This window comes from Trichomonas vaginalis, chromosome III (genome assembly GCF_026262505.1).
Source record: "Trichomonas vaginalis G3 chromosome III, whole genome shotgun sequence".
NCBI lineage: Eukaryota > Parabasalia > Trichomonadida > Trichomonadidae > Trichomonas > Trichomonas vaginalis.
Window position 1 is genome coordinate 9,670,683 of NC_067205.1, and position 13,008 is coordinate 9,683,690.

General features: G+C 33.7%; 4 protein-coding genes across 4 annotated transcripts, besides 1 other annotated feature; all 4 read left to right on the plus strand.

Annotated features, from left to right (window-relative positions):
• Positions 1–1,459: 1,459 nt before the first annotated feature.
• TVAGG3_0672800 (ankyrin repeat, PH and SEC7 domain containing protein SECG-related family) lies at positions 1,460–2,805 on the plus strand (the record flags this gene model as incomplete). The annotated part of the gene is made up of 1 exon (XM_001288845.2): positions 1,460–2,805. A coding segment is annotated over one exon (1,346 nt), but the record flags the coding sequence as incomplete, so codon positions are not given.
• A 754-nt stretch (positions 2,806–3,559) lies between these two features.
• Positions 3,560–4,521, plus strand: TVAGG3_0672810 (ankyrin repeat protein family; the record flags this gene model as incomplete). The annotated part of the gene is made up of 1 exon (XM_051242467.1): positions 3,560–4,521. A coding segment is annotated over one exon (962 nt), but the record flags the coding sequence as incomplete, so codon positions are not given.
• Positions 4,522–7,075: 2,554 nt separating this feature from the next.
• Positions 7,076–8,379: a mobile genetic element.
• Positions 7,172–8,299, plus strand: TVAGG3_0672830 (Mariner transposase; the record flags this gene model as incomplete). Its single annotated transcript, XM_051242468.1, has 1 exon — positions 7,172–8,299. One exon carries the CDS (start codon positions 7,172–7,174, stop codon positions 8,297–8,299), a length of 1,128 nt encoding a protein of 375 aa, XP_051089055.1.
• A 1,862-nt stretch (positions 8,380–10,241) lies between the features above and the next one.
• TVAGG3_0672840 (ankyrin repeat, PH and SEC7 domain containing protein SECG-related family) lies at positions 10,242–12,176 on the plus strand (the record flags this gene model as incomplete). The annotated part of the gene is made up of 1 exon (XM_001327185.1): positions 10,242–12,176. One exon carries the CDS (start codon positions 10,242–10,244, stop codon positions 12,174–12,176), a length of 1,935 nt encoding a protein of 644 aa, XP_001327220.1.
• Between the last annotated feature and the right edge of the window lie 832 nt (positions 12,177–13,008).

Here is a 13,008-nt window from a genome sequence, read left to right on the forward strand (position 1 = left end):
TGACTTTCAAAAGTCGAGCTAGAAAAATTTGATAAAGAAGAATGAAGATGTGAGAAAGTCATACACCAAGCATCTGAAAAAGGAAATCTCAGACTTGTAAAATACCTTATTGAATATGGTTGCGATGTAAATATATAGCGATTATCTTCAACGTACTCCACTGATTAATGCATCAATAAAAGGAAATCTTGAAGTTGTTCGATATCTAATTTTCTTCTGGTGCCAATATAGGAGCATGCGATAAATCCGGATCACTGCTTTCATAATGGCATCAAAAGAAGGTCATCTTGAAAGTTGTCAAATACCTTATGGAGGTTGGAGATAAAGATGTAAGTAAACCACTGATTGAAGCATCAAAAGAAAATCGTCTTGAAATTGTCAAATATCTGATCTCTGTTGGATCGGTTAAAGAAGTCAAAGATGATGGTGGAAATACACCACTTATTATTGCAACAAAAGGAGGTCATCTTGATGTTGTTCAATATCTAGTCTCTGATGGAGCATATAAAGAAGCGAAGAATAAAGATGAAACACATCATTATTGCAACAAAAGAAGGCAATCTTGAAATTGTCAAATATCTGATCTCTGCTGGAGTAGATAAGAAGTCAAAGATGATGGTGGAAATACATCATCATTATTGCAACAAAATGAAGGTCATCTTGAAATTGTCAAATATCTAATCTCTGCTGAGCAGATAAAGAAGCGAGAATAAAGATGGAAATACACCACTCATTATTGCAACAAAAGAAGGTCATCTTGAAGTTGTCAAGTATCTTATCTCTGTTGGAGCTAACAAAGAAGCTAAAGATATATATGGATCCACTCCCTCATCATTGCATCAGCTTTTGATAAACTTGAATTTGTTCAATACCTAATCTCCGCTGAAGCAGATAAAGAGGTAAAGAATAATGATGGATATACTCCACTTCTTGAAGCTGCATTATTTAATCATCTCGAAGTTGTCAAATATCTAATCTCTGCTGGAGCAGATAAAGAAGCGAAGAACAATGATGGAGATACACCACTCATTATTGCAACAAAAGAAGGTCATTTTGAAATTGGAAAATACCTTTTTCTATTGGAGCTAATAAAGAAGGAAAGTCGATAGAATTTCTTCTCGATCAAATTAATAAAGAAAATCTATTGGAACATATGAAATCTGATAATCTTGACGATATCTGCAATTTCTTTGATGAACTTTCAAAAGTCGAGCTAGAAAATTTGATAAAGAAGAATGAAGATGTGAAGAAAGTCATACACCAAGCATCTGAAAAAGGAAATCTCAGACTTGTAAAATACCTTATTGAATATGGTTGCGATGTAAATTATAGCGATTATCTTCAACGTACTCCACTGATTAATGCATCAATAAAAGGAAATCTTGAAGTTGTTCGATATCTAATTTCTTCTGGTGCCAATATAGGAGCATGCGATAAATCCGGATCCACTGCTTTCATAATGGCATCAAAAGAAGGTCATCTTGAAGTTGTCAAATACCTTATGGAGGTTGGAGATAAAGATGTAAGTAAACCACTGATTGAAGCATCAAAAGAAAATCGTCTTGAAATTGTCAAATATCTGATCTCTGTTGGATCGGTTAAAGAAGTCAAAGATGATGGTGGAAATACACCACTTATTATTGCAACAAAAGGAGGTCATCTTGATGTTGTTCAATATCTAGTCTCTGATGGAGCATATAAAGAAGCGAAGAATAAAGATGGAAACACATCACTCATTATTGCAACAAAAGAAGGCAATCTTGAAATTGTCAAATATCTGATCTCTGCTGGAGTAGATAAAGAAGTCAAAGATGATGGTGGAAATACATCACTCATTATTGCAACAAATGAAGGTCATCTTGAAATTGTCAAATATCTAATCTCTGCTGGAGCAGATAAAGAAGCGAAGAATAAAGATGGAAATACACCACTCATTATTGCAACAAAAGAAGGTCATCTTGAAGTTGTCAAGTATCTTATCTCTGTTGGAGCTAACAAAGAAGCTAAAGATATATATGGATCCACTCCCCTCATCATTGCATCAGCTTTTGATAAACTTGAATTTGTTCAATACCTAATCTCCGCTGAAGCAGATAAAGAGGTAAAGAATAATGATGGATATACTCCACTTCTTGAAGCTGCATTATTTAATCATCTCGAAGTTGTCAAATATCTAATCTCTGCTGGAGCAGATAAAGAAGCGAAGAACAATGATGGAGATACACCACTCATTATTGCAACAAAAGAAGGTCATTTTGAAATTGGAAAATACCTTCTTTCTATTGGAGCTAATAAAGAAGGAAAGTCGATAGAATTTCTTCTCGATCAAATTAATAAAGAAAATCTATTGGAACATATGAAATCTGATAATCTTGACGATATCTGCAATTTCTTTGATGAACTTTCAAAAGTCGAGCTAGAAAATTTGATAAAGAAGAATGAAGATGTGAAGAAAGTCATACACCAAGCATCTGAAAAAGGAAATCTCAGACTTGTAAAATACCTTATTGAATATGGTTGCGATGTAAATTATAGCGATTATCTTCAACGTACTCCACTGATTAATGCATCAATAAAAGGAAATCTTGAAGTTGTTCGATATCTAATTTCTTCTGGTGCCAATATAGGAGCATGCGATAAATCCGGATCCACTGCTTTCATAATGGCATCAAAAGAAGGTCATCTTGAAGTTGTCAAATACCTTATGGAGGTTGGAGATAAAGATGTAAGTAAACCACTGATTGAAGCATCAAAAGAAAATCGTCTTGAAATTGTCAAATATCTGATCTCTGTTGGATCGGTTAAAGAAGTCAAAGATGATGGTGGAAATACACCACTTATTATTGCAACAAAAGGAGGTCATCTTGATGTTGTTCAATATCTAGTCTCTGATGGAGCATATAAAGAAGCGAAGAATAAAGATGGAAACACATCACTCATTATTGCAACAAAAGAAGGCAATCTTGAAATTGTCAAATATCTGATCTCTGCTGGAGTAGATAAAGAAGTCAAAGATGATGGTGGAAATACATCACTCATTATTGCAACAAATGAAGGTCATCTTGAAATTGTCAAATATCTAATCTCTGCTGGAGCAGATAAAGAAGCGAAGAATAAAGATGGAAATACACCACTCATTATTGCAACAAAAGAAGGTCATCTTGAAGTTGTCAAGTATCTTATCTCTGTTGGAGCTAACAAAGAAGCTAAAGATATATATGGATCCACTCCCCTCATCATTGCATCAGCTTTTGATAAACTTGAATTTGTTCAATACCTAATCTCCGCTGAAGCAGATAAAGAGGTAAAGAATAATGATGGATATACTCCACTTCTTGAAGCTGCATTATTTAATCATCTCGAAGTTGTCAAATATCTAATCTCTGCTGGAGCAGATAAAGAAGCGAAGAACAATGATGGAGATACACCACTCATTATTGCAACAAAAGAAGGTCATTTTGAAATTGGAAAATACCTTCTTTCTATTGGAGCTAATAAAGAAGGAAAGTCGATAGAATTTCTTCTCGATCAAATTAATAAAGAAAATCTATTGGAACATATGAAATCTGATAATCTTGACGATATCTGCAATTTCTTTGATGAACTTTCAAAAGTCGAGCTAGAAAATTTGATAAAGAAGAATGAAGATGTGAAGAAAGTCATACACCAAGCATCTGAAAAAGGAAATCTCAGACTTGTAAAATACCTTATTGAATATGGTTGCGATGTAAATTATAGCGATTATCTTCAACGTACTCCACTGATTAATGCATCAATAAAAGGAAATCTTGAAGTTGTTCGATATCTAATTTCTTCTGGTGCCAATATAGGAGCATGCGATAAATCCGGATCCACTGCTTTCATAATGGCATCAAAAGAAGGTCATCTTGAAGTTGTCAAATACCTTATGGAGGTTGGAGATAAAGATGTAAGTAAACCACTGATTGAAGCATCAAAAGAAAATCGTCTTGAAATTGTCAAATATCTGATCTCTGTTGGATCGGTTAAAGAAGTCAAAGATGATGGTGGAAATACACCACTTATTATTGCAACAAAAGGAGGTCATCTTGATGTTGTTCAATATCTAGTCTCTGATGGAGCATATAAAGAAGCGAAGAATAAAGATGGAAACACATCACTCATTATTGCAACAAAAGAAGGCAATCTTGAAATTGTCAAATATCTGATCTCTGCTGGAGTAGATAAAGAAGTCAAAGATGATGGTGGAAATACATCACTCATTATTGCAACAAATGAAGGTCATCTTGAAATTGTCAAATATCTAATCTCTGCTGGAGCAGATAAAGAAGCGAAGAATAAAGATGGAAATACACCACTCATTATTGCAACAAAAGAAGGTCATCTTGAAGTTGTCAAGTATCTTATCTCTGTTGGAGCTAACAAAGAAGCTAAAGATATATATGGATCCACTCCCCTCATCATTGCATCAGCTTTTGATAAACTTGAATTTGTTCAATACCTAATCTCCGCTGAAGCAGATAAAGAGGTAAAGAATAATGATGGATATACTCCACTTCTTGAAGCTGCATTATTTAATCATCTCGAAGTTGTCAAATATCTAATCTCTGCTGGAGCAGATAAAGAAGCGAAGAACAATGATGGAGATACACCACTCATTATTGCAACAAAAGAAGGTCATTTTGAAATTGGAAAATACCTTCTTTCTATTGGAGCTAATAAAGAAGGAAAGTCGATAGAATTTCTTCTCGATCAAATTAATAAAGAAAATCTATTGGAACATATGAAATCTGATAATCTTGACGATATCTGCAATTTCTTTGATGAACTTTCAAAAGTCGAGCTAGAAAATTTGATAAAGAAGAATGAAGATGTGAAGAAAGTCATACACCAAGCATCTGAAAAAGGAAATCTCAGACTTGTAAAATACCTTATTGAATATGGTTGCGATGTAAATTATAGCGATTATCTTCAACGTACTCCACTGATTAATGCATCAATAAAAGGAAATCTTGAAGTTGTTCGATATCTAATTTCTTCTGGTGCCAATATAGGAGCATGCGATAAATCCGGATCCACTGCTTTCATAATGGCATCAAAAGAAGGTCATCTTGAAGTTGTCAAATACCTTATGGAGGTTGGAGATAAAGATGTAAGTAAACCACTGATTGAAGCATCAAAAGAAAATCGTCTTGAAATTGTCAAATATCTGATCTCTGTTGGATCGGTTAAAGAAGTCAAAGATGATGGTGGAAATACACCACTTATTATTGCAACAAAAGGAGGTCATCTTGATGTTGTTCAATATCTAGTCTCTGATGGAGCATATAAAGAAGCGAAGAATAAAGATGGAAACACATCACTCATTATTGCAACAAAAGAAGGCAATCTTGAAATTGTCAAATATCTGATCTCTGCTGGAGTAGATAAAGAAGTCAAAGATGATGGTGGAAATACATCACTCATTATTGCAACAAATGAAGGTCATCTTGAAATTGTCAAATATCTAATCTCTGCTGGAGCAGATAAAGAAGCGAAGAATAAAGATGGAAATACACCACTCATTATTGCAACAAAAGAAGGTCATCTTGAAGTTGTCAAGTATCTTATCTCTGTTGGAGCTAACAAAGAAGCTAAAGATATATATGGATCCACTCCCCTCATCATTGCATCAGCTTTTGATAAACTTGAATTTGTTCAATACCTAATCTCCGCTGAAGCAGATAAAGAGGTAAAGAATAATGATGGATATACTCCACTTCTTGAAGCTGCATTATTTAATCATCTCGAAGTTGTCAAATATCTAATCTCTGCTGGAGCAGATAAAGAAGCGAAAGATAAAGAAGGAAATACACCACTCATTATTGCAACAAAAGGAGGTCATATTGAAATTGTCAAATCCCTCATATTTACAGGAGCAGATAAAGAAGCGAAAGATAAAGATGGACATACACCACTCATTATTGCAACAAAAGAAGGTCATATTGAAATTGTCAAATCCCTCATATTTACAGGAGCAGATAAAGAAGCGAAAGATAAAGAAGGAAATACACCACTCATTATTGCAACAAAAGAAGGTCATATTGAAATTGTCAAATCCCTCATATTTACAGGAGCAGATAAAGAAGCGAAAGATAAAGAAGGAAATACACCACTCATTATTGCAACAAAAGAAGGTCATATTGAAATTGTCAAATCCCTCATATTTACAGGAGCAGATAAAGAAGTAAAAGATAAAGAAGGAAATACACCACTCATTATTGCAACAAAAGTAGGTCATATTGAAATTGTCAAATCCCTCATATCTGCAGGAGCAGATAAAGAAGTAAAAAATAAAGAAGGAAATACACCACTCATTATTGCAACAAAAGAAGGTCATATTGAAATTGTCAAATCCCTCATATTTACAGGAGCAGATAAAGAAGCGAAAGATAAAGATGGACATACACCACTCATTATTGCAACAAAAGGAGGTCATATTGAAATTGTCAAATCCCTCATATCTGCAGGAGCAGATAAAGAAGCGAAAGATAAAGATGGAAATACACCACTCATTATTGCAACAAAAGAAGGTCATATTGAAATTGTCAAATCCCTCATATTTACAGGAGCAGATAAAGAAGCGAAAGATAAAGATGGAAATACACCACTCATTATTGCAACAAAAGGAGGTCATATTGAAATTGTCAAATCCCTCATATCTGCAGGAGCAGATAAAGAAGCGAAAGATAAAGATGGACATACACCACTCATTATTGCAACAAAAGAAGGTCATATTGAAATTGTCAAATCCCTCATATTTACAGGAGCAGATAAAGAAGCGAAAGATAAAGATGGACATACACCACTCATTATTGCAACAAAAGGAGGTCATATTGAAATTGTCAAATCCCTCATATTTGCAGGAGCAGATAAAGAAGTAAAAGATAAAGAAGGAAATACACCACTCATTATTGCAACAATAGTAGGTCATATTGAAATTGTCAAATCCCTCATATTTACAGGAGCAGATAAAGAAGCGAAAGATAAAGATGGAAATACACCACTCATTATTGCAACAAAAGAAGGTCATATTGAAATTGTCAAATCCCTCATATAGGGTGTCCAAAGGTGCGTTTAGCACAGCGCTCTATATGAGACTATTAAAGGAGATATATGCTGATTATAAATATATAATAAAAAATATGAATATATGTATATGATGAGTATGTTGTATTTTGGCGCCATGCCGGGATATAAAATGAATTTTGAGACAAGAGGCGGTTTCGCGGGAAATTTTGGCGAGATTTTTTTCATTTTTTTAATGAATCATAAAGAAAACATCCTCGCTCTTGCAAAAAAATGCAAAGACTGTAAAAAAATCTACGAGACATTGGTAAAATGCTTCGGTATGGATGCTTCTAGCTATTCCACTGTAACGTATCATGTTAGGATGTATCACTTCATGAACAAAAAGGCGCCCATCATAAAAATTGACAAAAAATTGCCGGATCAAAGAAAAATCAAAGCAATTCTTCAAGCGCTAGATGAAGACCCAAGAGCATCACTCAGAAGGATAGAGGAGATGACAAAGATACCACGTACAACAGTCAGTTATTATCTGCACAATTATTTGAACTACAAACTAGCGTATACACGTTGGGTTCCGCACAACCTTAATTCAGTTCAAAAAAAATCTAGAGTCCAATCTTCGAAAGAGCTCCTCTCTATATTGGGTGCGTATCAATCCAAGAAGTTTCGCTTTTTAGTAACAGGGGACGAGTCTTGGTTTCAATATGCAACAGAAGCCAAAATCATGTGGATCCCGAAGGATGAAAATCCGCAAACATTCCCGAAGAAAAAAATTGACACACCAATGATGATGTTGTCGGTTTTTTGGGGCGTGAATGGCATCATCGCAATTGATATTCTTCAAAAACCTAATACGATGAATGCTCAGTATCTAATTGACAATGTTCTTACTCAAATTATCAATTCTGATGAGTTTGAGAAATCCAAACAACAAAAACAAAAGTTTGCAATTCATTTTGATAATTCAAGAGTTCACAAAAGTCATAAGGTAATGAATTACTTGGTGGAAAACAATGTCAAAGTTGTTCCAAACCCAATTTATTCACCTGATATTGCACCCTCTGACTTTTATTTATTCGGCACGCTAAAAAAGAGAGCTGAAGGACGCGAATTCGCGAATCCAGATGATCTTGAAAATTTTGTAAGAGAGCAATTTGAGCAATTTTCTCATGATGATTTAAAGCGTGTCTTTCAAGCCTGGATCGATCGCTGCGAACGCGTGATTGAATCCAATGGTGATTATATTTAAATAAACTTTATATATATGTAACTTGTTTATTTCTATTCGCAGTATTCAGGTTTGTGCTAAACACACCTTTGGACACCCTATATTTACAGGAGCAGATAAAGAAGCGAAAGATAAAGAAGGAAATACACCACTCATTATTGCAACAAAAGAAGGTCATATTGAAATTGTCAAATCCCTCATATTTACAGGAGCAGATAAAGAAGTAAAAGATAAAGAAGGAAATACACCACTCATTATTGCAACAAAAGAAGGTCATATTGAAATTGTCAAATCCCTCATATTTACAGGAGCAGATAAAGAAGCGAAAGATAAAGAAGGAAATACACCACTCATTATTGCAACAAAAGAAGGTCATATTGAAATTGTCAAATCCCTCATATTTACAGGAGCAGATAAAGAAGCGAAAGATAAAGATGGAAATACACCACTCATTATTGCAACAAAAGAAGGTCATATTGAAATTGTCAAATCCCTCATATTTACAGGAGCAGATAAAGAAGCGAAAGATAAAGAAGGAAATACACCACTCATTATTGCAACAAAAGGAGGTCATATTGAAATTGTCAAATCCCTCATATTTACAGGAGCAGATAAAGAAGCGAAAGATAAAGAAGGAAATACACCACTCATTATTGCAACAAAAGAAGGTCATATTGAAATTGTCAAATCCCTCATATCTGCAGGAGCAGATAAAGAAGCGAAAGATAAAGAAGGAAATACACCACTCATTATTGCAACAAAAGAAGGTCATATTGAAATTGTCAAATCCCTCATATCTGCAGGAGCAGATAAAGAAGTAAAAGATAAAGAAGGAAATACACCACTCATTATTGCAACAAAAGAAGGTCATATTGAAATTGTCAAATCCCTCATATTTACAGGAGCAGATAAAGAAGTAAAAGATAAAGAAGGAAATACACCACTCATTATTGCAACAAAAGGAGGTCATATTGAAATTGTCAAATCCCTCATATTTGCAGGAGCAGATAAAGAAGCGAAAGATAAAGATGGACATACACCACTCATTATTGCAACAAAAGGAGGTCATATTGAAATTGTCAAATCCCTCATATTTACAGGAGCAGATAAAGAAGCGAAAGATAAAGATGGAAATACACCACTCATTATTGCAACAAAAGAAGGTCATATTGAAATTGTCAAATCCCTCATATTTACAGGAGCAGATAAAGAAGCGAAAGATAAAGATGGAAATACACCACTCATTATTGCAACAAAAGGAGGTCATATTGAAATTGTCAAATCCCTCATATTTGCAGGAGCAGATAAAGAAGCGAAAGATAAAGAAGGAAATACACCACTCATTATTGCAACAAAAGGAGGTCATATTGAAATTGTCAAATCCCTCATATTTACAGGAGCAGATAAAGAAGCGAAAGATAAAGAAGGAAATACACCACTCATTATTGCAACAAAAGGAGGTCATATTGAAATTGTCAAATCCCTCATATCTGCAGGAGCAGATAAAGAAGCGAAAGATAAAGAAGGAAATACACCACTCATTATTGCAACAAAAGAAGGTCATATTGAAGTTGTCAAATATCTAATCTCTGCTGGAGCTAACAAAGAAGCTAAAGATATATATGGATCCACTCCCCTCATCATTGCATCAGCTTTTGATAAACTTGAATTTGTTCAATACCTAATCTCCGCTGAAGCAGATAAAGAGGTAAAGAATAATGATGGATATACTCCACTTCTTGAAGCTGCATTATTTAATCATCTCGAAGTTGTCAAATATCTAATCTCTGCTGGAGCAGATAAAGAAGCGAAGAACAATGATGGAGATACACCACTCATTATTGCAACAAAAGAAGGTCATTTTGAAATTGGAAAATACCTTCTTTCTATTGGAGCTAATAAAGAAGGAAAGTCGATAGAATTTCTTCTCGATCAAATTAATAAAGAAAATCTATTGGAACATATGAAATCTGATAATCTTGACGATATCTGCAATTTCTTTGATGAACTTTCAAAAGTCGAGCTAGAAAATTTGATAAAGAAGAATGAAGATGTGAAGAAAGTCATACACCAAGCATCTGAAAAAGGAAATCTCAGACTTGTAAAATACCTTATTGAATATGGTTGCGATGTAAATTATAGCGATTATCTTCAACGTACTCCACTGATTAATGCATCAATAAAAGGAAATCTTGAAGTTGTTCGATATCTAATTTCTTCTGGTGCCAATATAGGAGCATGCGATAAATCCGGATCCACTGCTTTCATAATGGCATCAAAAGAAGGTCATCTTGAAGTTGTCAAATACCTTATGGAGGTTGGAGATAAAGATGTAAGTAAACCACTGATTGAAGCATCAAAAGAAAATCGTCTTGAAATTGTCAAATATCTGATCTCTGTTGGATCGGTTAAAGAAGTCAAAGATGATGGTGGAAATACACCACTTATTATTGCAACAAAAGGAGGTCATCTTGATGTTGTTCAATATCTAGTCTCTGATGGAGCATATAAAGAAGCGAAGAATAAAGATGGAAACACATCACTCATTATTGCAACAAAAGAAGGCAATCTTGAAATTGTCAAATATCTGATCTCTGCTGGAGTAGATAAAGAAGTCAAAGATGATGGTGGAAATACATCACTCATTATTGCAACAAATGAAGGTCATCTTGAAATTGTCAAATATCTAATCTCTGCTGGAGCAGATAAAGAAGCGAAGAATAAAGATGGAAATACACCACTCATTATTGCAGCAAAAGAAGGCCATCTTGAAATTGTCAAATATCTAATCTCTGCTGGAGCTAACAAAGAAGCTAAAGATATATATGGATCCACTCCCCTCATCATTGCATCAGCTTTTGATAAACTTGAATTTGTTCAATACCTAATCTCCGCTGAAGCAGATAAAGAGGTAAAGAATAATGATGGATATACTCCACTTCTTGAAGCTGCATTATTTAATCATCTCGAAGTTGTCAAATATCTAATCTCTGCTGGAGCAGATAAAGAAGCGAAGAACAATGATGGAGATACACCACTCATTATTGCAACAAAAGAAGGTCATATTGAAATTGTCAAATCCCTCATATTTGCAGGAGCAGATAAAGAAGCGAAAGATAAAGATGGAAATACACCACTCATTATTGCAACAAAAGAAGGTCATATTGAAATTGTCAAATCCCTCATATCTGCAGGAGCAGATAAAGAAGCGAAAGATAAAGAAGGAAATACACCACTCATTATTGCAACAAAAGAAGGTCATATTGAAATTGTCAAATCCCTCATATTTACAGGAGCAGATAAAGAAGCGAAAGATAAAGATGGACATACACCACTCATTATTGCAACAAAAGAAGGTCATATTGAAATTGTCAAATCCCTCATATTTGCAGGAGCAGATAAAGAAGCGAAAGATAAAGATGGAAATACACCACTCATTATTGCAACAAAAGAAGGTCATATTGAAATTGTCAAATCCCTCATATTTACAGGAGCAGATAAAGAAGCGAAAGATAAAGAAGGAAATACACCACTCATTATTGCAACAAAAGGAGGTCATATTGAAATTGTCAAATCCCTCATATTTGCAGGAGCAGATAAAGAAGCGAAAGATAAAGATGGAAATACACCACTCATTATTGCAACAAAAGAAGGTCATATTGAAATTGTCAAATCCCTCATATCTGCAGGAGCAGATAAAGAAGCGAAAGATAAAGAAGGAAATACACCACTCATTATTGCAACAAAAGAAGGTCATATTGAAATTGTCAAATCCCTCATATCTGCAGGAGCAGATAAAGAAGCGAAAGATAAAGATGGACATACACCACTCATTATTGCAAAAATAGCAGATCATCGTGAAATTGTCGATTTCCATATATCTATTAGAGCCTATTAAGAAGCAAAGAATAATAATGGATTTAAGAACACTTAAAGTAAGAAATTATCTGACATACATTGAAGTATATTTATTTATTATCTTTTTATTTTAATTATTTATGAGTAAATATTTTTTAATAGAGCACTTACAACTTTCTGACACCAACTTAAGGGTCCACTGTAAAAATTGAAAGCCTCCGAAAATTGAGAGGCAATTTGCAAATAATCGTTATCGCCTTTTCCAAAAATTCCATTTTTCTAGCGTTCTGATTAATATTATGTGAATGCTACAAAGAAACATATCTTTAAATAAGATAATAATATATACTATAATTTCAAATCAGCATAAAATTGCAAAATCAGCGAGTTTGTTAAAAACTTGATTTTTTTTTATTTTTTCCCCTTATGAGACTGAGTTTTGAAAAATACATATTTTCGAATTTTCATTTAGTTTTAAGTATTAGGAATCTTTTTCTGGGAAATTAATTGAAAGGAAGTTAGGAATTTTGCTTTGATGCTATTTCGAACTAATATTATTACGTATGCAGTTTATGTTGGTTCAATAATAAACATGAAATTTCAAGATTAAACGATAATCTCAACATTATCATGATGATATATAAATTATATCTTTCCATATGCCAAATAATCAAAATATTGATTATCAAGAAGATATTCTCTAACAAATTGATAGTTTTTAAATAATTGTATATTTTAGTGGTTATTATTCATACCAATACCTATTTTATAAAATCTCATAACAACAATATCAATGTTCGACTCAATGCCAAAATTAAGATATTATTTTTTCAATATTCATACTGTGATAAATTTTAGTAAGTTGAATGATT